The 27,917-nt window shown below is 44.0% G+C and overlaps 1 protein-coding gene across 6 annotated transcripts in view; it reads left to right on the top strand.

The window, feature by feature from the left end:
• The first annotated feature begins 4,786 nt into the window (after window positions 1-4,786).
• REV1 (REV1 DNA directed polymerase) overlaps window positions 4,787-27,917 on the top strand; it is a 114,907-nt gene continuing 91,776 nt past the window's right edge. For 2 of the 6 annotated variants that reach the window (XM_064268461.1, XM_064268459.1), the window contains exon 1: window positions 26,714-26,777. In XM_064268461.1, the coding sequence (XP_064124531.1) occupies window positions 26,724-26,777 (54 nt within the window). In that variant the 5' untranslated portion in view covers window positions 26,714-26,723. The other 4 variants (XM_064268463.1, XM_064268462.1, XM_064268460.1 and 1 more) reach the window with 4 other exon arrangements.

Genomic DNA, 27,917 nt, shown 5'->3' with positions numbered 1-27,917 from the left:
GTCTTGCTCTCCGACACTACTGTAGTCTTAATTCTTGATGATTTCCCTAAGCACGTCGATGGCCCTTCTCTCATGCTGGCCTCTCGTGTCTTTAAACGTGTCTTCCAATGACCTTGTCCTCCACCCCCTCAGCCACTAACTTCCTCTGCATCCTCGTCATTATCACACCTTCAGGTACTCTGACTCCAGCAATTCTTTGACCCTCCCTCCTGCCCCCCTCACATCCACTGACACCATCTTTTCACTGACAACCATCTACCCTTGGTGTATCCTCTTTTCCTCCTTCACAGTTTAAATTCTATGATCAATCATTATAATCCCTCCTTCGCATACTCCCTCCACTTCCTTGCCCTTCTCTTGTTTCATTATACTTGCTTCAGAAAACCACTGCTGTGGTTGAATCAAGCCCCCTGCCTTCTCTGGGCCTGTACCTATGTACCTGAACTATTACAAAACCTCCTAACTGCCCCTCAAATCCATCTCTGTGCATCAGCCAGAATGATTTTCTAATGTCACTTTGTAAAGACAGTGTGGGGGCAGTGTATGACCTCTTCTAACTTCCCAAGGGGGAAGGAGAATCAAGATCAACAGCCCAAGGCTGACTCCTATGAGGCAGAGATCAGACATGCCTCCTCTCTCCGCCATCTGTACCAATTCTGACACGAACCGTCCCTCCCACAGCACTCTCTACTTCTCTGCTGGGTTCAATAATTCATTGCAGTGGCCACACGGAACTCACAGACGATACCACAATTATGGGGTCTATTTTTTTAGGTTACAGTTCAGGTTCAGAAACACTCAGGATACAGTTCTTCCATCAGGACAGCCTTTTCCCAGCCGTGCTCGGGGGCACACCTCTCCCTGACCCTCTGCCTCTGCTCTGCTTGGGCAAGTGTTAGACAGCTCTTTTAGCTCTGCTGATAAGTGCTCAGAGGCACCCCACCCCACGAGCAAGCCCCCTTCCCCAAAGGCACTCAGCTTTCTCACTCACATCTGCTGTCCTTCCTCTGCCACTGCTTCTCCATCTCTCTCTCTCTCCTGTTTCCAGAAGCTTCCCAGCCCAGGGATGCCGGGTCCAAAGGATGCGCCCTCTGCTCCTGGCTGTTCTTCCTTAGTGGTGGCAGGATCTTCTCTTTCCCACCTCTGGGGTGGCTCATTTCAAGCCCAGTGGGGTGACAAAACTGACCAATCCCCTTGGTGAGCCAGAATTACCCTGTTTGCACAATCCCATCCAATCACTTGGGTGGGAGTTACAAGACCATGGCGAGAAGGGCCACACAAAAGTGATCCATTGCATCACACACTCTATTGCTTAAAACCTTCCAGTGGCTTTCCACTGTCCTTTCCACAGTCAAAACACGCCGACATAATTTATGCGCTGGCCTCTACGTGCCTCTTCAACCTCCTTTTCCAGCTTTCATCCCTTCTTCCAGCCCACCCTGCTCTGCCCTTCACAGTCTGCAGTTACTGGAACACTGCCTGTGCTCTTTGCACGTGTTCTGTCTGTTGGGAGTATGTCCCCGAAGATAACTCAAGCTTTCAGTCTTTGTCGGGGTGTATCTGTCTAGGAAGCCTCCCTGATACCTCCCACAGAATGTCCCCCAGGAGCAGTCCCAAATCTGTACTGCAAGTGCCTGTTTACTTACTTGCTTCCCTCACTAGACTAGAAGTTTTTGAGGGCAGGAAATGTATTTTGTTCACTGTTGTTTGTTCACTAAAGGGGTCTGGCATATGAAATGTACACTGAAAGTAATTGTGTGGACCGATGCATGTATATCAGAAGAAATACAACCAGAACGCTCCTTAGAAGCTAGGATGGTGAGGCTTCATCTTGCTTACTTTGGATACATTCATCAGGAAAGACCAATCGCTAGAAAATGAAGTCATGTTTGGTAAAGTAGAGGATCAGTGAAAATCAGGGAAATCTTTAACAGGATGGGTTGACACAATTGCCCAGGGCTGGATTAACCAGTAAGCAAGGTGCGCACCAGTTGACGTTAAACAAGGCGCACACAGGCTGACTTGTGTTTACTTAGTAATCTGCAGTGAACAATTTTATGAGTTTCACCATGCCTTTGAATTTGTTCACTACAGATTAGTAAGTAAGCACACATAAGCCTGTGCATACCTTGCTTTTGGGTAATGAGCCCTACAAATGCCACAACGGGCTCAAACATACCAATGATCATGAAGGTGGCGCAGGACCAGGTAATGTTTCGTTCCGTTATACATAAGGTTGGCATGAGTGAGAGCCTACTTGACGACAACTAACAAGCAACCACAACAATATACATGCCTTCCCATGGCCATCTTTTACTCTGTAAAAAAAGGTAATATATATCTGGAAGAATTCAGTCTTGGTGAACCAAGCCAGGTCCAAACTTCCTCTCTCAGTTTCTGTGGCTTATGCTCATTCTCCCTTATTATTTCTTCTTTCAGCGTAATGTCCTGAATGCCTTAAAACAATCAACGTGATTGCTTTCAACATGAGTTACTGTGTGCACATCACCCAAAAGACGTGAGTATAAACCTCTATTTTTAATGGTTTTATGTTCTTAGTTTCTATTTTTTGGTATTTGAGAGATGTTTTCAAGGAAATTTTACTGCTGGATACAGAGGTTAAAAGACAACAAAAGCTATGCACTTACCCAGGGCTGTCCCTACAAGGGCTAAGGGTCTGTACTTTCATAGCCCCCTTGAAATATAAGTACACGCAAAAAAAAACAAACAACAAAAAAAAAAACACCAAACCTGTTGCCATGGAGTTGATTCTGACTCATAGCGACACTACAGGACAGAGTAGAACTATCCCACAGGGCTTCCAGGAGTGGCTGGTGGATTCAAACTGCAGAGTTTCTGGTTAGCAGACCAATGCTTCACCACTGCACCACCAGGGCTCTGAGGTATCAGTAATGGTCAAAATTTCAAAAAAGAAGCTTAAGGAAATTCAGAAAAGAAGAAGTTGCAGTGCCCTTCAAAGAACTCCTGTAAATGTGGGGATCCAGGATGGCCACTTCAGTGGCCCTACCCCAAGGATCAGGTCAGCTTGCCTTGACTAGAAAAGATAGTCCTCTGAGACAAAGTAGAAAGATGAATGAACAAATGCAGGTAACTGGATAAAATTGAAATAGAAGGCTATTCATAAATTATGATAGCAAAAGGTAAAACATTATGGAATAGGCAAAAATAAAACCTTGGCAAAGCTTTTTGTGCCAAGGACTCTCGGGTTTGTATACATTTTATTATGCAGTTTTCATTTCTCTTTTTATCCTGTTGTCTAGAGAATACCACGTGTTTTTTTTCCCTCCTTACTAGAGGTTGCCTACCAGTTTGCACTAAAGTACGGTTAATATTGCCATACTCTATGCTATAGAGGTGTTGCTGCCAAGGTCAATCAGCTCAATGTTTTCATTACCTGCTTGAGAAAATACAGAAAATAAACAAAACAAGAGCTTTGACTCTAATAGAAGAGAGTGGGAAAGGAAATTGACATACACCGGTAGTTTCCTATACAGTTCACATATTTTTCAATATAGAAATCAAGTTTTGCTATTTGTTTTAAAGAAAATACTGCCATTTAGAGATACGCGCGAATAAATCACGATTAACAAGGGGTTGCCACTGTTTTTCTTAGGCATTTCAATGGATGACGTTCTTGTGTTACAGCTGGGAACTGGTCGTGAGCCAGTCGAACTGATGCTGTTTAAAATTATGATGTCTCAGAAAGCATGCAACCTGAATTTGTTGGGTTAGTCACAAGACGTTAAAGTGCATTTATACAGCTCTATATGCTATGAATCCCAACCGACTCCAAGGCAACGAGCTCGGTTTTCTTTTTTATTAAATGGCAAAAATGAAAGGATTAGAAAAAAGAAACAAGTTATTTGAATATTTTGTCTCGCTAGTAGACAAATACCAGGATTGCAAAGTCAGTTTTCAACAAGAATGCTCATTTGTTTCCTAAGTAACCTGCAAACCCTTTTCAAGTACCTTAGGTGAGGGGGCAAGGAAAAGAACTGTTGAGGCTCTTCACTGACGTTTGCCGCGTGTGTGTCAATTACAGCAATTTTATAATAGCGACGCAGGAGCACCGATCAAACTGACGTGATCAAGAGCAGGAAAAAATGGTCCTTACGCGAAGTTTGTGTGTGTCTTGCTATAAAGTCCGCAATTAAAATCGTATGCAAGCATACACAACGTATACCAATTTCTAAAACATATTTAGTTGAAAACCGCCTTCGCGTGTCCCCGTGTTGCCTGTGGGACGGGGACCCAGGTACCTGCGCAGGTTTACGAACACCCAGGTACAACCTAGCAGGGGCACCACAGATCGGGGGAGCGTGCTGGCGGCCCTGCCCGGCTCGACAAGCAGCCGCTCGGGCCCAGGGCGGCTTCACCCGGCCGACGGTGGGCCGCGACCCACGGCAGCCCCCCGACAGCCCCCCGACAGCAGCGTCAGCCCGAGCGCGACCCTCTCCCCACCCGATGTCACTGCAAACGGACCGCCCGCGGCGCAGCCCCGCCGGCCGCACGCAGCTGCGCACGGGGCAGCGTGGTAGCACGGTCGGTGCCTGCGCTCGCGTCCTCCCCGGAGACGCCCCTGGGGACCGCAGGACGGGACCAGCGCGCCGGGAGTCGGCCGGCGAGCCCTGGGGACGCGCGCGGCGGTGCGGGGGCGGTCACGTGCCGCGGAGGCGCGGCCCCCTCCGGTCGGCGGCGGCGGGAGGGCGGGGCCGGAGAGGGGCGGGGCCGGAGAGGGGCGGGGCCGGAGAGGGGCGGGGCCGGAGAGGGGCCGGCCGGCCGGCCGAGGGCGAGCTGCCGGGCCCCGCGTCCGTCGTCCGGGGTCTCCCCGAATAAGGCGCGAGCTCAGCGCGTGCGCCGCGCGGAGGTGAGTGCCAGGCGGGGCGGGGAACGCGACTAGCGCGGAGCGCATGCGGGGTTGGGCGCCGCAAGCCGGGAGGGGCGGGGGAGGAGCCACGGCGCGCGCGCAGGGCAGCCGGAGAGGGAGGTGCGGTCAGGGGGCGGGGCGGAGGAGGAGCTACTGAGTGCGCGCGCAGGGCAGCCGGAGGGGGAGGGGCAGCCAAGGGGCGGGGTGGGGGAGGGGCCACGGAGTGCGCGCGCAGGGCAGCCGGAGGGGGAGGTGCAGAGGGCGGGGCGGGGGAGGGGCCACGGAGTGCGCGCGCAGAGCAGCCGGAGAGCGAGGTGCAGTCAGAGGGCGGGGCGGAGGAGGAGCTACGGAGTGCGCGCGCAGGGCAGCCGGAGAGGGAGGGGGCAGTCACAGGGGTCGGAGGAGGAGCACGGAACGCGCGCCCGCGGGAGAGGGAGGGGCGGGGAGCAGCGGCGGAGCGCGCGCCCGCGGGAGACGGAGGGGCGGGGAGCAGCCGCGGAGCGCGCGCCCGCGGGAGACGGAGGGGCGGGGAGCAGCCGCGGAGCGCGCGCCCGCGGGAGACGGAGGGGCGGGGAGCAGCCGCGGAGCGCGTGCGGGGCCGGCCGCCGGGAGCGTGGGGCGAGTGCGGACAGCGCCGCGGCAGTGGGACTCCCGTGCCCGGCCCTCCGCTCCTGTCCGCCCCGGCCGACGGGACTGTGCTGCGCCGGAGCCGTGGCCCGCGAGGCTGGAGGAGGCGGCCGAGCCCGGGCATGGTGGTCTGGGGCGCCGCGGAAGGTGAGCGACCCCGGCGGGCGGGCGGCGGCGGGCGGCGGCGGGCGGCCTGAGGCGGCGGCGGGGAGGGCGGCCGGCGGCTCCGCGCGGGCTTCGGGCGGCGGACTGCGGCGGGGCCTGGGCGGCCCGCGCGCCCTCACGCCGCCAGCTGCCGGGTTATGTAACGCGTGACCTCCCCTTCCCTCGCCGCCATGGCGCGGCCGGCCTCGGCGCCGCCGCCGTCCCGCCGGAGCGCACGCGGCCTTCCGTGCGCTCCCGCCGGCCCTGCCCGCCCGCCAGCCCTTCCCGCCCTGCCTGCCCGGCCCTTCCCGCCCGCCCTGCCCGGCCCTTCCCGCCCGCCCTGCCCGGCCCTTCCCGCCCGGCCCTGCCCGCCTTGCCTACCCGCCGGCCCTGCCCGCCAGCCCTGCCCGCTCTGCCTACCCGCCCGCCCTGCCCGCGCCGCCGCCTGGGCTGCGCCCTCAGCTCCGCGCCATTCATTCGTGCGCGCGGCGGCCCTTGGTTCAGCCCGCGTTTGCACAGCGCCGACTGGGTGCCCACCGCCGGGGTCCCCATCGGCTTCCTGCAGCATCCAGGCCCCCCGTACAGCCTGCCGCCCCCCACCCCGCAGTGACCCCAGAATCGGCAGCGAAATCTCGGAGGGCAATTTTTATTTCCCTGTTTTTCATGGTGTCTCCTGCGTTCCTTGGCTATGCAGGGCACCTTTCCCCACCTGTCCTTACGAGGCCCTTTCACACTTGCACACACCCTTAAAATGATGCAGCCCCCGCTTGGACAGCAAGGGCCCTCTCGCTGTGCATTTTACGGCTTTGCTGCCTGTGTGCCAGCAAATAGCCTTAGTATTATTACCCCTTAATTGACTTTCCCTTGTTTAACAAAATGCTGCAGATGGCGTAAGTCCACTAATTCTGTCTGGATCTTCAAGTCTTCTACGGTAACGTTTAGGTGAAAATAACGTAGAGTAGCACCTACCCTGAAAAGGGCATGGAACTCTTAGGGTGTTACGTAACAATTCTAATTCCCGGGATCTGCCTGGTCTCTCCAGCCTTTCGCTTCGCTCGTTGAGAATTAATCGTTTCCACGTTAGTCAGCTTTGGGCACACCATAGCCCTGGTTCTTCTGTGGAGAACACAGTAACCCAGCCCCAGGGGTGCCGACCCCCAGCGCTCCGAACTTCAGGTCTGTTTTCCCACAGCGCCTGGTCTTTGCCCAGGCAGGTGCTGCTAATGTGCCAGTCGCTTCGTTCCTGTGCTTAGTACGATGGACTGTGCGGACTCACCTTAAGTCCCTCACCTAGGAATCTTCTCCAGTCTTATGCTCTGTTTATTTGGCACTTAAGAGGTACGGTGGAGCCCTGGTGGCACAGTGGTTAAGAGCTCAGTTGCTAACCAAAAGGTCAGCAGGTGGACTCCACCAGCTGCTCCTTGGAAACCCTGTGGGCCTATGCAGCAGTTCTGTTCTGTCCTATAGGGTCTCTATGAGTTGGAATCGACTAGACAGGAACGGGTTTGCTGTTAGGAGGATTATCTTTTCTTTTTCTTTGACTGCCTTGTTGAGGGCGTATTCTACACAGAACTCCTGTCGGTCTTTATGTTAGTAAGCCTATCCCTATTTTATATTAAATATTCCTTTTTCTTTTTTTAAACTTGGGACTTGTTCTTCTAGGATTAATTTCTATGAAATCTTAAGTAGAAAATAATATTTCAAAATAATGTGTTTGAGTATGTAAGATCACTCCATTTTCCCCCACCCCCAACTTTATAACTCGTTATACGTAAGGGAATCTAAACCGTCTTCAGCAGCAACGGATTAGTCATTACCAGTGAGAAGTTACAACTGCATGTAATACAGCCATGCATCACTTAACATCCATGATACATTCTGTGAAGTAGCATGTTTTTTTTTATGTGATTTCGACGGTGTGTGAACACCTGGATCTGCGGGGCTCCCAGGTGTAGGGGCCTGGGCACTGCTTTATGGTGCCTTGATGCTTCAGGTGAGTGCTGGGCCGGGTCCTGCCCAGAGCCCGGTCCTGCAGCCTGGTGAAGGTTACTGTGGGGAGGATCGAGGAGTCAGCCTGGGCAGCAGGGGAGCTGTCTCCACGACCCGGTGCCTTGCTCCAGCTGGGCCCTGTCATGCCTGCTGACCTTGGGAGCTCCGGAGCAGGGTTGGGAAGCCCACTCCTCCCAGAGGCAGCAGCGCCTGTACCTGCAGGTGGGGGATGATGGGGCAGGCTGTGGGCATCCTCCAGAGAGCACTCTCCAGATCATGGACTTACATGCAGTCAAACGTAGCCTGAGTGGACGTTATGTGGTGCATAAGTGTATGTAATATATTTGATAGTCGTCTCTTTGATAACTGCTGTGGTGGAGAGATAAGAACTTTGGAGTTAGATGCAGGCTTGAATTCTGGCTCTGGCAATTATTAGTTGTGTGAGTTTGGACAAGTTACTAACAGCTCTGATTTTTTTTTTTTTTTTTTCATTTGTAAAGACATTTTCTGTCGTGAGTAGCTAAGGACTAAATGAGTTCTTAAATGTAAGGCAGCTAATGAGTCCCTGTCATACAGTGGGTGCTTAGTAAATACACATTCCCTTTGGTATATCTGTATTATAGTTCACAGTCTAGATTGAGCCAGCATGTGCTGGAGACAAAGCATGTGGGAAAAGCTAACCAAAAGATGTGATAGGGTACCCAAAGCAAGCTCACTGCTGTGGAGTTGATTCCAACTCATAGCAACTTTATAGGACAGAGTCGGACTGCCCCATAGGGTTTCCAAGGTCATAATCTTTACAGAAGCAGACTGCCACATTTTTCTCCTAAGGAGCAGCTGGTGGGTTCAAGCCACCCACTTTTCGGTTAGCAGCCGAGCTCTTAACCACTGTGCCACCAGGGTTCCTTTCTGGTGATGAGATAGGTAGCCCCAAATAAAGGAACAAACGCTGAACTCGAGTATTGCTTTTTAGGAATGTAAAGGTGTATGTGGTATATGATAAATCGTAGCGTGTGTTACACCAGACATTTTAAAATAAAGACGTACTTTTCATTTCCTTCCTTCTCATAAACACTGACCTAAGTATTAATGTGCGTATTAAAAAAGAATCTCTGATCTCAAAGTCAAGTGACGAATGGGAGTTGAGGGGAGGAGTGATGGCTCACAGGTATAAAAAGTCATTTTTAGAGATAGTGAGGTTGCAGGCTCTTGTTTTAGGATCTTAACTACTAATCATCAGCGCATGAATCCTAGTCTGAGCTCCGGTGTCTCTTGATGGGCTGTTGTAACAGTGCCCTCCCTGAGCTCCCTGCCTTTCCTACTCCTTTTCTCACTGCTGCCCATGTAACAGCCAGATTGATCTTTTAAAGACTTAAATCCGGGTGTCAGTCTCTTGCTCAAACCAAAAACCAAACCCTCGAGTCAATTCCAACTCACAGAAACCATAGGACAGAGTGGAACTACCCCACAGGGTTTCCAAGACTGTAAATCTTTACAGAAGCGGACTGGAGCATCTTTTCCTCCTGTGGAGCAGCGGGTGGGTTCAAACTGCATGAGCTGCTGTGCCACTAGGGCTCAAAGTCCTCCAGAAGCTTTCCATTACGCTTAGAATAGAATCTGAACTCGTTACCATAGCTCGTCAGAGTGTTACGTGATCTGGCAGCTGCCAGCTTCTTACTTCCCGTCTTACCACTTGACTCTTCATCACCCTGCCGCAGCCCCATGGTCCTCTTGCTCTTCCTCGAACAAACCACATTGTTCCTACCTTAGGGACATTGTACTTGCTGTTCCTTTACCTGGACCACCTCTTCCTCCAGGTGGTCATGGCTCTTGCCTTCACATCCTTCTGTTTGCTGCTGCTGCTCAAAAGTCACCATCTCATCAGAGAGGCCCTCCCTGATCCCTGAAATAGATGCCCCCTCGCTATCACTTTTGATTCTTTCGTTCTTTATTTTTCTCCACAGCATTTACTGCTAGGTGAAGATAAGGTAAAGATGCACCATTTGTTGACTTCTTTGTCAGTTTCCCTCATTTGTCTTGTTTGCTCACAGACCTCTTCCTTTTGAGGATAGGGAGTGTGTCTGATGTGTTCACGTATGTACTCAGTGCTTAGAACTGTGCGTGGCATATAGGCTTTCAATACCCACTGCCGTCAAGTCGATTCCAACTCACAGCGACCCTATAGGACAGAGTAGAACTGCCCTGTAGAGTTTCCAAGGAGCGCCTGGTGGATTCGAACTGCAGTCCTTTTGGCTAGCAGCAGTAGCACTTAACCACTATGCCACTGGGGTTTCCAGACTCTCAATAAGGTGTATTAAGTGAATGAAGAGCATAGCTGATTTGAACATCAGTTCTGGACTCAGACAGCCTGGCTTGGAATCCTGGGTTCTACCAGTTCCTGACTGTGGCCTTGGGCAAGTTGATAACCATTTGGTACTCACCATCATGGTGATATCTCATAGGGTCACAGTGAGCATTAGTTGAGCTAATCTGTATAAGATGCTGTTGTTAGGTGCTGTCGAGTTGGCTCCAGCTTGCGTATAACAGAACAAAATGCTGCCGGGTCCTGCACTATCCTCAGAACAGTAAGTATGTTTGAGCCCATTGTTGAGCTACTGTGTCCGTCTGTCTTGTTGAGGGTCTTGCTGTTTTTCACTAACCCTTTACCAAGCTTGATGTCCTTCCCCAGAGATTGGTCCTTCCTGATAAGCGTCTAAAGCGAGCAAGACAAAGTCTTGCCGTCATCACTTCTACGGAGCATTCTGGCCGTACATCTTCCAGGATAGATTTGTTCATTCTTCTGGTAGTCCATGGTATTTTCAGTATTCTTCACCAACACCATAATTCAAATACAACAATTCTTCAGTCTTCCTTTTTCATTGTCCAGCTTTTGCATGCATATGAGGCGATTGAAAATATGGCTTGGGTCAGGCGCACCTTAATCCTCAAAATGACATCTTTATTTTATTTTATTCTCTTTTAAAATGATATTTGAAAATAGTTTTTCCTAACTCACTTAGGTTTTTCTGTTTTTAACTGTGAAAACCATTGTTGGTAGAGATGAACAAAGGGCAACATTTGGCCAGTGAGACCTCTCAGATTTTTCATTCTAGGCTTGCATTTTTGCATGAGATAAAGGGTCAGTCATTGAATGTCATATTTATTACTTTTTTGATGAATTGGCTGCCAAAGTTCTATTTATGGGAACTCCTTTTTAAAATAATATATTTTGTGGGTATCTAGAAAGTATTAAAAAATAAACTGTTGAGAATGATGACTGGTGTTTGGTCTCAGTGTGTAAGCTTTGTTATTCTTAGATCTGTGGAAGATACTAAGAGTGATTATCTCAGCAGCCACCCACCAGAGTAGCTTTTATGTGTTTCCCTTTGAAGTTCAGCTGGAAACATGATTGTGGTGATGAAAGGCCTTGCTGGAGGCTGACGACAGGAAGATCCTTGAAGATCCAGTTGAAGTATGAGTCTTGTAGTATTTGGGAAAGTAGAGATGTTTTATCATCTTGACTATGTTCAATTTCTGCCTTTTTTCATTATGGGTTTCTCCCCCAAATTGTATTTGGTTCTTCATTGTGGCTTAAAGTAGCCCAGCTATACTTTATATTTTCTATTACTTTTCTGTTTTTCTTTTGGTGGTGTGAATTTTTTTTTTTTCTTCAGCATTTACAGAAATAGGAAAGAATTGGTAGGGGGCAAGCAGTGATTTTATACTAACAGATACTTTGAGCTAATGTAACTTGAGTTACTCATAAACTAAGATTCTGCCTGTGGTAAGAACTGATTTGCACTTGCATAATGCCAGTCATTGTTACTTAGTCCACTTGTTCTTAGTAAAATAGTAAGAAGGTTACTCTATTGTATTTTCTCAGTCTGAACTTTAATAGGTAATAGGATCCTAAACTTTGGGCCTTAAGTTAAAAAAAAAAAAAAACAAAAAACACTGCTTTGTCTGTGTTACATTTGCTCTGAAATGTAATAATAATTGCCAAGGTATTAGATGTTTCCTGGGTGCCAGGCTTTTTACTAAGTGCAGTATCTTATTTAATATTCACAGCCAGCATATAAGGTGGGCATAGGTATAGAGAAACAGATGCAGAGAGGTGGCCAGGTCGTGTAGATGAGAAAGGAGCCAGAATTTCAGTGTATTTCTAACCCAAGCTCATGACCGCTCTGCGGGGAGATACATACAAACCCAAAGGTTTCTGTTCAGAAACCTGCTGTTCTGTTTTCTCATGTTACTCCTGTACGTCGTTCCTCTTAACTGCTGGTTCAAATGTGGAACATTTTAATAGGTTGATGATACACAAAATCATTTATAGTTATTTTTCCTCGTTTTTATTTTAAAAGTTATTAAAATAAGTCACACAAGCATCATACGTGCCATGGTAGGTCACCTTTGTAAATATTTCAGGAAGTTTTCAGATATAGAAATTTTTTTTACATGTAGTTGACATGCGTCATTTTAGGAGGATGAAAATGACTAAGTTTGCTTAAGGTTAAAATAAACTTCAGGTAGCAAGTAAATGCTTAATGGAGGTTATTAATGATTCTGCTGATTCGCTTTGTTATTTTTGTTTTTAGTAAGTAAAGAGGGACACAACTGGTAGACCATTTTTACACCAGGGTAAGTGTTCATGATTTTTGGCACCTTCTTGTGAGAATTTTTTAATTTGTATGTTTATCTAAATTATGAGTTGTTGACTTCTCAACACTTAATGAGATTCAGAATACCAGTGCCAAGAGGGAACTATATCGATTTTATGGGCTATGACCTTATTTTTTACTGGAGGAAAATGAGACCCAGAGAGTCCTTGGACTTTTTAAAAAGAAGAAATAGGATTAGAATTTAGGACAGCTTGAGAAACATTTTAAAGGCTGATGTGGTGGTGAGGCCTTGTGTCTGAATTAAGAGATTAAGTGGGGTAGGCAAATAACTTTGTTGTGATGAGTAACCAAAATGTTGCTTGCTGGCTTCAGTCATTCCTGATCATACTGAAGGCTGAAAAACTTGGAGATTTAGTCTTTAAACAGAAAATAATGACTGGATGTTACATTCTCTAAACTTCGTCATTCCTGAACTTGAGATCAGTAAGAATGGACTTGATGCTTTTTTTTTTTTTTTGAGAGTAGTGTTTGGCTTACAGAAAAATTAGCAGAAAATATAGAGTTCCTGTATCCTTTTTTGCTCCTACACAGTTTCTCCTATTATTAACATCTTGCATAGTGTGATATGTTTCTTAAAATTGATGGCCCAATATTGATACATTATTGTTAACTGAAGTCCACAGTTTGCATTAGAGTTCACTCTGTGTTGTACAGTTCTGTGGGTTTTGGCAAAACGAATGTCAGGTATCCACCATTACGGCATCGTACGGGATAGTTCCACTACTCGGAAAGTCCTCTCTGCTCAGCCTATTCATCCCACCCGTCTTTTCCCCCAAACCCCTGGCAGTCAGCTTCTTTTTTTTCTTTTCCAGAATATCATGTAGTTGTTTTCGTATAGCGTGTAGCTTTTTCAGACTGGCTTCTTTCACTTAGCAATATGCATTTGTTGTCCCTCCATGTCTCTTTTGCGTGATAGCTGATGTCTCTTTATTGCTGAATAATACCCTGTTGTATGGATATACCAGTTTGTTTGTCCACTCACCGATTGAAGAATACCTTGGTTGCTTTCAGCGTTTGGCAGTTATGAATAAGGCTGCTATAAACATGTATTAGTGTTTTGTGTGGATATAAGTGTTCAACTCATTAAATTCTTAGGAGCATGTTTGCTGGATCATCCGCTAAGCTTATGTTTAGCTCTGTTGTTCCAGGCAAATGGAGACCAATTGTTGCACCTTGGATGACCGCTTGCAAGCTTTTAAGACCTCAGGCACTACACATCGAACTAGAAGGTAGAACAGAAGCACTAAACACGTTATTAGTACAGTTAACTGGAATGTCCCGTGAAACTAGGACCTGAAAGCTCCAAACCAGGGAAGCAAATCCCATGAGCTTTTTTGTTGTTTTTTTATAAGCAGCCTCAGCAGCTACTACTTTTTGGTCATCGTGAATATATGTCACACAGCTTTTGCCAGTTCAACCTTTTACCAGGTGTATAGCTTATTGACAGCAATTACAATAATTGGCTTTGCAACTCTACCCTTAATAACTGTGTATTTCCACCACTGGCCCCCCCATTTTATTTTCATTTATGCTGGACAGTTCTGAATTTTAAATATCTTTTAACAATTTCTTCAGTATTTTGAGAGCATAATCAAAGTTCTTTTTGTAATGCTTCATACTTTAAAAAGTGCTTTCACTCAAGTTTTTCTTGTTTAATTCCCGTAAGAGTTTTGGGGAAAAGGTGTAGGGCAGTGGATCCTATTTAAGGGAGAACGACAGACACTTGTCCGGTTTGAGACAATTAAAACTAGAACACATGTCTCTAGTAGTAACTCTGTGATCTTTTCCATTATACTAAAAATTGGAACAGGTTGCATTTGGATATATTTAGGTATATGGAAGAATTGCCTTCTGTTGAAAATTACGAAATTATCTTTTATTGATAAAATTGTATTTAAAATCTGGGTTGAGTTTTCATTTGAGTCAGATAATCTATAGAAATTATGTTGTGGGTAGAGTTATAATGAAATACTTTTGATGTGTCAAAAGTGCAGTAATTTTGGCTGAGAAAACTTAAATTTCGGTATTTGTTTTTGAATTTGTATTTTTAGATTTAGGTTGTTAGTTAAGTAGAAGGAAAACTGGATCAATGAAGAGATTTTGTTGAGGGGGTGGAGATGTTGATAATCTGTCGTGAATTTTAGCACTTGGCGTTTACTCACGCTGTTCAGGATTGTAGTGAGGAAGCTGAATAATATCCTTTTGCATATAGTTTATGCCCAATAGAAAATCTGATTTCCGATTGTCACTTAAACGTTATGTTGATTTTTTTCTGAACTCCCCGAATGTTTCTCAGAAATAGAATCTGTTAGTTAAGGTTGTTCTTGTGGCTGTTATCGTTAAGAGCTGTCGAGTCAATTCTGACTCATAGCAACCCCGTGTACAACAGAACGAAACACTACCCAGTCCTGTACCATCACAGTCGTTGCTTTGTTTGAGCCCATTGTTGTAGCCATCTCGTCGAGGGTCTTCCTCTCTTTCAAACATGATGTCCTTCTCCAGAGACTGTTCCTCCTGATAACATGTCCAAAGTATGCGAGGTGAGGTCTGACCATCCTTACTTCTAAGGAGCATTCTGGCTGTACTTCTTTCAAGATAGATTTGTTTGTTCTTCTCACAGGCCATGGCATAGTCAGTATTCTTCGCCAATACTATAGTTCAAAGGTTTCGATTCTTTGATCTTCTTTATTCATTGTCCAGCTTTCACATGCATGTGAGGTGGTCGAAAATATGGCTTGGGTCAGGTGCACCTTAGTGACATCTTTGTTTTTTTAACACTTTAAAGAGGTGTTTTGCAGCAAATTTTGTCCAGTGCAATATGTCATTTGATTTCTTGACTGCTGTTTCCACGGGTGTTAATTGTGGATCCAAGTAAAATGAAATCCTTGACAACTTCAGTATTTTCTCCATTTATCATGACGATGCTTATGGGTCCGGTTGTGAGGATTTTTGTCTTGGTTATGTTGGGGTATAATCCATACTGAAGGCTGTAGTCTTTGATCTTCATCAGTAAATGCTTCTAGTTCTCTTCGTTTTCAGCAAGCAAAGTCGTGTCATCTGGGTATTGCAGGTTGTTAATGGGTCTTCCTCTAATCCTGATGCCCCGTTCTTCATATAGTCCAGCTTTTTGGATTATTTGCTCGGCATACAGTTTGAAAAAGTATGGTGAAAGATACAACTCTGACACACGCCTTTCCCGACTTCAAACCACTCTGTCTGCTTGTTCTGTTTGAACGCCTGCCTCTTGGTCTGTTCAGGTTCTGTGTGAGCACAATTAAGTGTTCTGGAATTCCCATTCTTCGCAATGTTATCCATAATTTTTTATGATCCACACAGTTGAATGCCTGTGCCTTGTCAATAAAACACAGGTAAACATCTTTCTGGTATTCTCTGCTTTCAGCCAAAATCATCTGACGTCAACAATGATATCCCTTGTTCCACATCCTCTTCTGAATCCAGGTTGAATTTCTAGCACTTCCCTGTCGACGTACTGGTATAACCATTTTTAAATTATCTTCAACAAAATTTTACTTGCATGTGATATTAATGATATTGTTCGATAATTTCCACATTCTGTTGGATCACCTTTCTTGGGAATGGGCACGGTCGTGAATCTCTTCCAGTCACTTGGCCAGGTAGCTGTCTTCCAAATTTCTTGGCAAAGACGAGTGAGTGCTTCCAGTATTGTATCCTTTGTTGAAATTTCTCAGTTGGTATTCCATCAATTCCTGGTGCCTGGATTTTTGCCGGTGCCTTCAGTGCAGCTTGGACTTCTTCCTTCAGTACCATCAGTTCTTCGTCATATGCTGTCTTCAGAAATGGCTGAATGTCTACCAGATCTTTTTGGTACAGTGCCTGTGTATTCCTTCCATCTTCTTTTGATTCTTCCTGCGTCATTAAGTATTTTGCCCATAGAATTTTTCAGTATTGTGACTCGAGTCTTGAATTTTTTCTTCAGTCCTTTCAGTTTGAGAAATGTCAAGCATGTTCTTCCTTTTTGGTTTTCTAACCCCAGGTCTTTGCACATGTCATTATAATACTTTACTTTGTCTTCTTGAGCTGCTCTTTGGAATCTTCTGTTCAGGTCTTTTACTTCATCATTTCTTCTTTTGCTTTAGCTACTCTCCATTCAAGAACAATTTTCAGAGTCTCTTTTGATACCCATTTTGGTGTTTTCTTTCTTTCCTGCCTTTTTAATGACCTTTTGCTTTCTTCATGTATGATGTCCTTGATGTCATCCCACAACTCATCTGGTCTTTGGTCATTAGTGTTCAGTGCATCAAATCTGTCCTTGAGATGGTCTCTAAATTCCGGTGGAATATACTTAAGGTCATACTTTGGCTCTCGTGGACTTGTTTTCATTTTCTCCAGCGTCAGCTTGATCTTGCTTCTGAAGTTTTCATGGTCTGTTTGGCCCTGGCCTTGTGCTGATGATAATGAGCTTCTCCATTGTCTCTTTCTACATGTTAAGGTATAAAAGCCAAGCCAACCAAACCCATTGCCTTTGAGTCGATTCTGACTTGCAACGACCCTACAGGACAGAGTAGAACTGCCCCGTAGGGTTTCTAAGGAGCAGCTGGTGGACTGGAACTGCTGTCCTTTTGGTTAATAGTCATAGCTCTTGACTGCTCTACCACCAGGGCGCTTGTTAAGGTATGGAGTGCTGCATAAACTGTTACATTGAATAAGACTTTTGGCGACTTTTTCAAGCATGTGGCATCACCTTAGAATGACCTGTCATTTTAACAGGAGGGTTTTGTTGGGTCTTTTTTTTTTTTTTTTTAAAAGGTGATGTGAAGTACTTGGCCTAAGACATGAGAAGTGTTCAGAAATAAAGCAGGGTCAACTTCTCTGACACATTCTGCTCTCTGTGTGTTCGCTTGTAATTACATTTAACGTAAGAATTTGTAAGAAAAGAGATTCGTGAAAGATGAAACCAGTAGCGGACCTAGAAAAGAACGCGTTTGGCTGTATTTGAGTTACAATTACCCGGAAGGATTTGCCTCTTACTTACATGTTAGCATATGTGCTGGCTCGTGAATTCAGGGATCTAATGCATTGTATGGGTAAGAATACACAAAAATGCGAACTTCTGCTGAGAGATTTATGGATCTTGGTGTAGGTTAGGCTTAGGAGCCAGAGGGCTCCCTTGTTTGTGTGCGGGCCCCTCCTCCATTTACATACACAAATACACACTTCCTTCTGTAAAACTTGCAAACAAAATAAGATCCATAACTTCTCAGTGTGATACTCAAGGCCTTCTGTGTGTCTTCTCAGTCACCTTATTTGTTCAGTTACCACTTCCCTCTGTCATGTGCCCTACATACCAGTCCCTTTCAGAATGTCACTTTAAACGTTCTTCTGCATTTTTCATTGTGTTTTTGATTGTGAATTTTCCTTCTTCCTGAAATCCTGGTGGGTTTCATTTACTCCTGTTGTGCAAATAATTTCTTAGAGCACACCATAGCAACATTCTTTCTGCTCAGTATACCCCGCCTCATTACCTCTAAACTTCTTGGTGTCCTTGTCTCTGTGACCACTTACCACTCTAGCTTAAGTCAGTGGTTCTCGAAGCGTGTGCCTCAGACCATGGACATCAGCATTACCTGGGAACTGTTAGAAATACAGATTCCTGGTCCTACCCTAGACCTCCTGAATCAGAAACTTTGGGGGAGGGGCCCAGCAATCCACGATTTAACGGACCTCCCAGGTGATTCTGATGCTCGCTCTAGTGTAAGAAACACTGTCTAAATGCAGGCCCCTGTTTCTTTTTATTCCCGCCTTTATTTTCCAGCTGACTCCTGTCCCTGTTGCTAGACCTTGTGCTGTGGCCTCTCGATCTGTTCTATTGCCACTTCGAAGTTTTCTGCAGATAATCACTAGGCTTTCCTGTGAGAATGTACCGCTTCTCCCTAGCGAAGGTCGCTTGCTTCTACTCCTTCCTCTGGACTCACTCCCATCATGTCGTCCCCAGAACAGTCTTTTGTTTTCATTCGTAGCTTGACCCAGACTTCTGGACACGCTGACTTTGAGATGCATGTGGGACAGCCTAGTGGAGATGTTTAATAAGCAGTTGGGCCACATGGGTTTGGACTTCAGAGAAAGGGCCCTTGGCTCCCTTTCCTATAACCGCCCCCCCCCCCCCCAAAAAAAACTGTTGCAGCCAAGTCGATTCCCACTCACGGTGACCCTTTCCTGTTACCAGCTATAATGATCAGGTATAATTTGAAAACCAAACTCAGGTGAGAAGTGGTGCTATGGATATCGATCAGAATGCCCAGGTAGAACATGTAATGTGGGGATAGAAGAGTATGGAGATGGTATCCTGTGGAACAATGTAATTAAAGAAGCAGAAGAAGAGGAAATTGAGTAGGAACTGTCTGAGGAAGGAAAACAACCAGGAGAAAAGGATGTCATGGAGAGGGATGAAAGACCTGTCTGATTACCTCTCTCTTTTTTCCTCTTGAATTCCATTTCCAAATTCTAAAATGTCATTGTTCAGCATATTGCTTGAAATCATTTAAAAGAATATGCTGAATATTTTTCTAAATATAGAATATAATTCATTATTCTTCTTTTGCCAAATCATAATTGTCTCTCTACTGTGTAGACTTATTAAGAGTTTGTAGTTTCCACCTGTTATTTTTTTTTAATTCACCCAGAAATATAAGAGCCAGTAAAGAGAGCTGTATTTGCTACTAGGTCAAAAAAAGACTGTTCCTTCTGTTACCATGGAGTGAACACACTTGAGTGAGGGATAACTAGTGGGAGAATAACATTTGCACTAAGGTCAGGCAAAGAAAATAGATAAATTGATTTCTGTGTAGCCAAGGGCCAAATGGAGCAGACGCACAGTGCACTTTTTAAGCATGGAATTTGACTTTGCCAAGGAGTTAAAGTAGGGATTTATAGTATCAGTGTTGGGAAGAACGCTCTGAGGGTACGGAGGGTTCTCGGAGTGAAAATCTTCTGAACTGTCAGATGGTTAGATCATCTGTTGTCATGATTTCAGCTGTAAAGGAAGTCAGGAAAAACGAGGAAGGGCGTTTGGAGAACAATTTCCCTACACTCTGGAAAGCTAGAGAAGGCAGTTCTCTGTACTTTATTAAAATGTTGTTTCCATTTCTTTCCCTTCCCTTCTGTGGAAATCTGTAATTCCAAGGGAAAATATTTTTGATTCTCTTAGAACACCCCTTCATCGTATTCTAGTGATCATCATTTGAAAGAAATTTTTTTTTCTTTTTTTGAGCTTTTACTTGATGGATTAAAGTTCTTTGAGTTGTATGTTTATTGTGTGTTGATCAAGGTGGTATCTCATCTAATAGATGGAATTGTTTCCATTGCAGGAGAAAAAATTGGTGACAGGAAATGTTTCAGTACACTGAAAGTGAAGAAACCAGGTTTAAAAAAAAGGCTGACGAAGGGGAGGAGGTTCTGTTAGGTCAGGAATAATCTCGTTTAAATGTCTTGAACTTGGATTTTAATATTTTGAGAAATGCCTTAAATATGTTAAATACAGCCTTACTCTTAGAATGTAAATTGTTGGCTTAGTTTAGATACCTGAAAGAGCACATGTTAAAGAGTAGAAGACTGGAACCAGTAGTGCTTTTGTATTGTTAATTACAAGCTGTCTTGGAAGAAGTCCAGCTAGAATGCTCCTTAGTAGCGAGGATGGGGAGTCTTTGTCTCACATACTTTGGACACGTTGTCAGGAGGGATCAGTCCCTGGAGAAGGACATCATGCTTGGTAAATAAGAGGGTCAGCAAAAAAGAGGAACGAGATGGACTGACACAGTGGCTGCAGCAGTGGGCTCAAGCATAACAACGCTTAAATAAGAGGGTCAGCAAAAAAGAGGAACGAGATGGACTGACACAGTGGCTGCAGCAGTGGGCTCAAGCATAACAACGCTTGTGAGGATGGTGCAGGACTGGGCAGTGTTTGTTCTCTTGTACACCGGGTTGCTATGAGTCGAAACTGCCTTGATGGCACCTGACAACAACAACAACATTGTTGTTACAAGGTCATAATACCGTTTGCTGAGATGTTTGAGTTTTTTTTTTTTTTAAGTAGCTTGTTGAGAGTTCCTTCAAAGTCAAAAGTGTGTGAGATGGGTCTGGAAGAAGGCTGTACTTCCCAGGTTATGAAATTTAAGAATCTCTGTAGTGCCCCTTTTAACTTCAGGATCTGTGTTGAGAACTATAAACCAAATCAAACCAGTTGCCATTGAGTTGATTCTGACTCATAGTGACTCTACAGGAGAGAGTAGAGCTGCCCCATAGGGTTTCCAAGGAGTGACTGGTGGATTTGAACTGCTGACATTTTGGTTAGCAGCCAGACACTTAACCGCTGTGCCACCAGGGCTCCTAAACCTGCAAATGTAGAGCATCAATATCGTTAAATAATCAAACTTTTAAAGATTAAGTATATTTCTGAAGTATATGGATATAGTTTTAATTTTATATATTTAGTTCCTGAAAATAGTTCTTTAGTGTGAAAGTCCCTGGGTAACACAGATGGTTTAGTCTCGACTACTAACCTGAAGGCTGGTGGTTTGAGCCCATCCAATGGCCCCGCAGAAGAAGGTTCCGGCAACATGTTTCCATAAAGATGAAAGCCAAGAAAGCTCTGTGGAGCAGTTCACTCTGTAACACATGGGGTTGCCATGAGTTGGAATCAGCGGTGGATTTTTGTGTGGAGCACCAAAGGGAACTATAGTTGTCTGCTACCCAGACCTCTTGTAGTAGTTGAGATGCAGAGAGACCGAGGTTGACCAGAGACCAGTGAAGCCCGTTAATGGCAGAGCTTGAACTAGAAAAGCCCAGTCTTACTCCAGTCTTTTATTCTTAGTCTTTTTGTTGTTGTTAATAGAGTTTATATTGTACAGCAGTTTTATTTAGGTTTACCAAAAAATTAAGTAGGATTTAGAGTTCCCACATACACCCTCTCCCTCACCACACTCTCCCCTATTATTAACATCTGGCTTTTTTTATTTGGTGTGAGACATATGTTACAATTGCTGACCTAATACTGATACACATTTATTATTAACTCAAATCCATAGTTTACATTAGGGTTCACTCTTCGTGTTGTACAGTTCTAGGGATTTTGACATCATGTCATGTGTCCACCATGACAGTATGATAGGGAGTAGCTTCATTTCCCTAAAGTCCCCTGTGCTCCACCTGTTCACCCCAGCCTCTTCTCTCTCTCAACTCCTGGCAACCACCGACTTTACTGTCTGTATGGTTTTATCTTTTCCAGAATGTCATATAGTTGGTGTTATACAGTATGTAGCTTTCTCAGACTGGCTTCCTTCACTCAGTGATATACACTTAAGGTTCTTCAGTTCTTCTCTGTCCTTTAGGGTTGCTGTGAGTCAGCATTGACTCAATGGCACACAACAGCAACGTGTCTGTGACTTGATAGCTCTTTTTTTTTTTTAATTGCTGAATAGCATTCCACTGTATGGGTGTGTCAGGATGAGGCACTGGTCGTTCAGTGGTCCATGCGGGAGACCCAGGTTTGACTCCCATCCAGTGCGCTTCATGCGCAGCTATCCCGTCTGTCGGTGCAGGCTTGCTTGTTGCTGTGATGCTGAACAGGTTTTAGCGGTGCTTCCAAACGAAGATGGACTGGGAAGAAAGGCCTGGTGATCTGCTTCCTAAAATCAGCCAGTGAAAACCCTGTAGATCACAGTGATCCCACTCCCAGCTGATCATGGGATAATGGAGGATTGGGCAGTGTTTCCTTGTGGTGTGCATGGGGTTACCGTGAGTCAGGCTGGCTCGACGGCAGCTGCCAACAACCACAACAGGTGCACCAGAGTTTGTTTATCCACCGACCTATTGAAGGAACCCTGGTGGTTTCTAATTTTTGGCAGTTTCGAATAAAGCTGCTGTAAACATCTGCGTGCAGGCTTTTGTGTGGGCCTGAGTTTTATAGGAGCGTGATTGCTGGCTGGCTCTTACGGTAAGCCTGTCTTAGCTTTGTAAGAAACTTCCACACTGTCTTCCAAAGTGGCCGTACCATTCTGTATTCCCTATACGTAGAGCTTTTGATTCACTTCCGCTGTATCTTTAAGAAGCCCTGGTGGCACAACGGTTAAGTGCTCGGCTGCTGACTGAAAGGTAGGCGATTGGAACACACCCAGTGACTTCTTGAAAGAAAAGCCCTGGCAGCCTGCTCCGGTGACGATTACAGCGTAGAACCCCCTATGGGCAGTTCTGCTGTGTCACCTGGGGTTTGAATGAGTCCAGGTTGACTCAGTGGCACCCAACAGCAACAACAACATGCTATGTGTTTACTTATGCTACAAACAGTAACAAGTTGATCGTTATTATTATTGTATTTATTTAGTTAGTGTTGAATGTTTATTTATCCAGCTACTCTTTTCATCTGGGAGAATTCCGCGTCGATACTTCTATCCGTAAGGATGTCCTTCAGCACAAGTTTACTGGAAGCAGGGACCTGTTTCTGTTTGCCTGAAAATGCCTGTGTTTCATCTTTCTTGACTGAGATTTTCTCTGAGTTAGAATTCTAGGTTAACAATTATTTTATTAATAGGTTGTTTCTGCTGAAAAGACAACCCCTTGGAGTGTTTTGAATGGGATCTGTCATCCTCGCCCATGCTTCTAAGATTTTTCTGTCTTTTGTTTTCCGTAGTTTTACTACTGTATGTCTAGGTGTAAATTTTTATTTTTTCCTGCTTGGGGCTCACTGGGTTTCTTGGATTTGTAGCTTGATATCTTTAATCAGTTTTAGAACATTTCCAGCCATTATTTCTTCAAATATAACTTACTTTTTCTTCCAGATTTAAGTTAGACCTTCTCAACTGTTCTGTGTCTCTTAACATCCATCCATCCCACATTCTCCATCTTTTCTTTCCTCTCTGCTTCATCTGGGTATTTTTTTGACTTATTTCCAACTCCTCCTAATTTGCTCTTATTATTAAGTTCTTAAATCGTATTATTTTACTTTACAGTTCTAGAGTTACTGTTTAGTTATTTTTTATATTTTCCAGTTCTCTTCCGGAATTCTGAAACTTGTCTTCTTGAACATAGTAAGCACGGTTATTGTAAAGTCTGCGGTCACTTTAGTAATCTGAAGTCTCTGTGGGTCTGTTTCCTGTGTTGTTTTTGTTGGTTTTCACTCATGCGGTGTTATCTGTTTGTGTGCTGGTCGTTTGATTTGTGCGCCTGGCATTGTATTAACAGATCGTTTATAGAAATACTCTGAAGTTTAGGATGTTGTTATCTCCCCTACAGAGAGGATTTCCATTTCCTTCTGCCAGGCAGCTGGGGGCTAGCAGTCCAGAATCACCTTAGTCTACTTTCAGGGATTGACGTAATCTAAGACAACATCCAGTTTCTGCGATGTCTACTTGTAGTTTACTCGTACTCCTAGGGGTCTGATCCCAAGTGTGGAAATTCACCTTCTTGGAGGACCTTTGACTCTGACCTGTTCCGCTTAGCACTCTGTTTGTCAGGATCACTGTCCAGACGTCTCTCAGCCACTCTTGTAGCATTGCCAAATGCCTTCAGGGGGTGGGTGGGGGAAACCTATTCCAGTTGGGGAGGGAGGTTGAGGTGGCTGATTATTGTCATCTCTGAATCTTGGCCCAGTAATTTTTCACTGTTTGCTAGGCTTTCTGTGCCTGGAGGCAATAAAGTTTTGTCCAGCTTTCTTCTTTCTCAGCAGGAGGGCTAGTTCAAATTGCCTAGTTTACTATTGGTCAGGGGATTTTCCTAAAAGTACCATTTGGAATGTATAAAATGAAGTATGTTTCTCTTTTTTTGGGTCTTCTAATTATTTGAATTCTGGATCAATCAGAGTTTGCTGTACATGGGTCAAGTTAGTGGAAATGATGAAATTACAATTTTCAGTCCTTCATTCTTTCCCTTTGCTTTTCAAAGCTTTAAACATTTGCCTGGGTTAGCTTTATTATTTTGGAACGGGCGGAGGCTTTTAGTACCTTTTTTTTCGGTATTTAATACAACTTTGCTTTCATATTTGTCTTCAGTCATTAAACCATAGATAAGAATTTTTCATATCAGCCCAATAGATCTTAAATAAATGGGGCTTTTAATTAAATGAGTGGAAAAAATGAATGAAACTTAAAAAACATTTTATCCTTTCATTTACCTTCATTTAGTAGATTAATAGCTGTATGTATTATAAGTATACAGTCTTAGAGTATAATAGCCAGAACTCCCAATGACTTCACTTGTAAGAGCAGGTGTATACGTTCAGAATTTATATAAAGTCAAGAACTGTTTGTTAACACATTTCCCAGATTTCATCAGTGTAAACAAAGATGCCTTGAGGGACTGGACAAGGTGAGCCTATTGGAAAGAGAAGAAACATTTAACAGTAAAATACAGTATTTCTGGGGCTTGGTAATGAGCACATTGGACAGCTGTGGCCCTACCTTTATCAGATATACAACCTCTTCTCTCCTCCAGTGTCTGCAGTGCCTAACCAGAGTTCATCACTTTGCCCCTTCTTCTCAGAGCTCTTTGCACACGCCCCTAAAACATCGCTGTCGTCTTTGTCTCTCCACTGGACTGCACTCAGAACATGCTGTCATTCTACACTTCCCAGGCATCATTGGCTCCCTGAAAGAGTAAAACAAAAAAACCAAACCCAGTGCCGTCAAGTCGATGCCAACTCATAGCGACCCTATACGACAGAGTAGAACTGCCCCATAGAGTTTCCAAGGAGTGCCTGGCAGATTCGAACCGCTGACCCTTTGGTTAGCAGCCGTAGCACTTATCCACTATGCCCCCTGAAAGAGTAGACAGTAAAAATCCGTAGTTACTCTAAGTGCCTATAAATAGAAACTAAAATCCCATAGCATACCAAAAATAAAAATATTTGAAAGAAAATGTGATGTGTGTGTGTGGCTAAAAGGGTCATGTTTTAAGGTGTCATTCAATAGAAGATTTTCATAAACCATATCAGAGCTTATTTGACTTGGCAGCCATCTGCTGTTAATCTATATAGTTATAGAAGAAGAATATCTAAGTGGGGGTCATGATAAATTTGGGAAGGATAATGCAGCCATATCCCAAGATGTAGCCATTTGGGTTAAAAGAATTTAAAAGGAGTTTTATTTAGAACCTGCTTTGGCTTATGAGTCATTTTATACCATGCTGGCCACTCAGCCATCTGAAACTTAACCCATCGTTTGGTCATTGTGTTAGTCGGTGTTCTCCAGAGAAAAGGACCAATAGATGTTTGTGTGTGTGTGTGTACGTGCATGCGTGTGTGTGTGGAGAGAGAAAGAGAAATTTATTTTAAGGAATTGGCTCATGTAATTGTGGGCCTGGCAAGCCCAAAATCCATAGGTCAGGTGGTGGATTGGGAACTCCGCCAAGATTTGTGTGTTAAAATCTGGAGGCAGAATTCCTTCTCTCTGGGAAACCTCAGTTTTTGCTCTTAAAGCCTTCAACTGTTTGGATAAGGCCCGTGTACATTATCAAGAGTAATCTCCTTTACTTGGAGTCAAATGTTTGTGAATGTTACTCACACCTACAGAATACCTTCATGGCAACATCTAGGCTAGTGTTTGACCAGACAACTGGACACCATAGTCTGTATAAGTTGACATGTAAAATTAAGCATCACGGTCATCTTGGTGACTTTCTAGTATAGTTGGCCAAGTGTTTCCTTAAGAAAGAATAACAGATGTGCTAGCTTATATAAGTGATAGTCTTTCTGTGCCATGTTTCCTATGATACGCCATTTTAATTGACTTTTTTTGAGGCTTTTTGCACTATAGATGAACTACCCTGTGAGTGTACACTTAAGATCCAGTGTGTAATAGCCAAGACAGAGCTTAAGAGTCATATCACGGTGTAGTTCATGAAGGAAAATGTTAGGTTCTGTTATACTAATGTTAACAAGTAAGCCTGGCCACGTTAGTGGGATTTGTTGGTGGTTTATGTAAGTAAATGTTAGCTTTGATGTTCAAGAATGCATAGAAAACAAGGTCAAGAAGGGGAAATTGTTGCTGTGTTATGGGGTTGGCAACCAATGTCACAAAAACTGTGTGTATTAATTGTTTAGTGAGAAACTAATTTGCTGTGTAAACCTTCATCTAAAGTACAAGAATAATAATAAAAAAGAATGCATAGAAATTTTCCCTATCGACATTTAAAGTATTACGATTTAAACATAATTTTTCCTAGGAAGGTGTTTTTTGGAACAAATTCCACTTGTAAAGCAAGAAAATTGTATACTTTGGAAAAAAATTTACTCAGTGTTGTTAATTCTAACTTTCATGAATCAAACATTTAATTTCTCGTTATTTTTCATGATATTAAAATACCAATTAAAAGTACATTGTTATAAAATTGACTTTTTTTTTTCCTCTCCCACATACAGAAGCTCCACCATGAGGCGAGGTGGATGGAGGAAACGAGCTGAAAATGATGGCTGGCAAAAATGGGTGTGTTTTAAAAGAATAAAATTAATTGTGTTGAACTTTCTAGATATTTTTCATTCTTATTTTATAGTATGGTTTAAGGCACTTTCTGAGTTTTAAAGGGCTTTGGACATTAACTATTTGCGTTTTCACAAGTGTAAATTGTTAAAACTTTATGGAGGTTAATGTATTGAAAAACCTTAAAATGTTTGTACTCTTTAACCTCAAACTTTAAAGAATTTTATCCTGAGGAAAAACATATTGAACCATAGTTTTATTGCAGTGTTGCTAATAATAGTGAAAAACAGGGAACGACATTAGTAATAGCAGGTGATTGGTGAAATTAATTATCTGTGCATTGGGTCACTGTGCAGTCAATCTTTAGCTTTATATTTCTTAACCTGGGAAGATGTCTTGACTGAAGGATATGTTTTAAAGGAATATTATACATAATCTTAATTTGGAAAACCTCTGTGGTTGGAAGCATAGAAATAAACTTTGACAATAACATCCCAAAATAGTAATAATGAATGGGATCATAGCCAATTTTAATTTTCTTCTATTCTTTCCAATATTTTCTGAAAAAAAATTTTCTAAAGACCATAACTCATAGCAATCAAGTTTAATGTGACAAGTTTCAGGAGAAGTATAGCTGAATTCATAGATTTGTAAAGGTCTTTACCGAAAACACTCATGTTTTTACATTCTTATTGAGGCTGATGTTATCTGGTGAGACCTAGTACTATTACATGGACTGAGTAGGTCGAGAACGGAACTCCTGACCCACGGGTTGCGTCTGACCCTGTGTGCCACACGTGCGGAGGCTGCACTCTTGTGTCCAGTCGCTGCATTTTCCCTGAAGTGATTAATTTTAAGCTCTCCGTATACAGAAGATAGTGGAAGCCAGTCTAAAATATGCTTTATTGACTGCTCGTCAAATTTCTAATTGGTTTAAGCTTTGGTGTAGCTTTTGCTAGATTACTATGTAGGTATGAACGACAGTATTTTGTGGCAGTAATTTATTATTCTTGACCTACCTTTTTTCTCTTTAAAAGTAACTTCTATCATCATAAAAATGTGATAAAGCTGTTAAAAACTCAGTTGACAGAGGGAAGTCTTTCTTGACCTGCGTGCTTTGTTGCCCTGTGGTTCATGTTTAGGATG

The sequence above is a fragment of the Loxodonta africana genome, chromosome 15, assembly GCF_030014295.1.
Source record: "Loxodonta africana isolate mLoxAfr1 chromosome 15, mLoxAfr1.hap2, whole genome shotgun sequence".
In the NCBI taxonomy this organism is placed as follows: Eukaryota; Metazoa; Chordata; class Mammalia; order Proboscidea; family Elephantidae; genus Loxodonta; species Loxodonta africana.
Note: the sequence above shows the minus strand (reverse complement) of the source record. Positions and strands in the feature narration are given on the sequence as shown.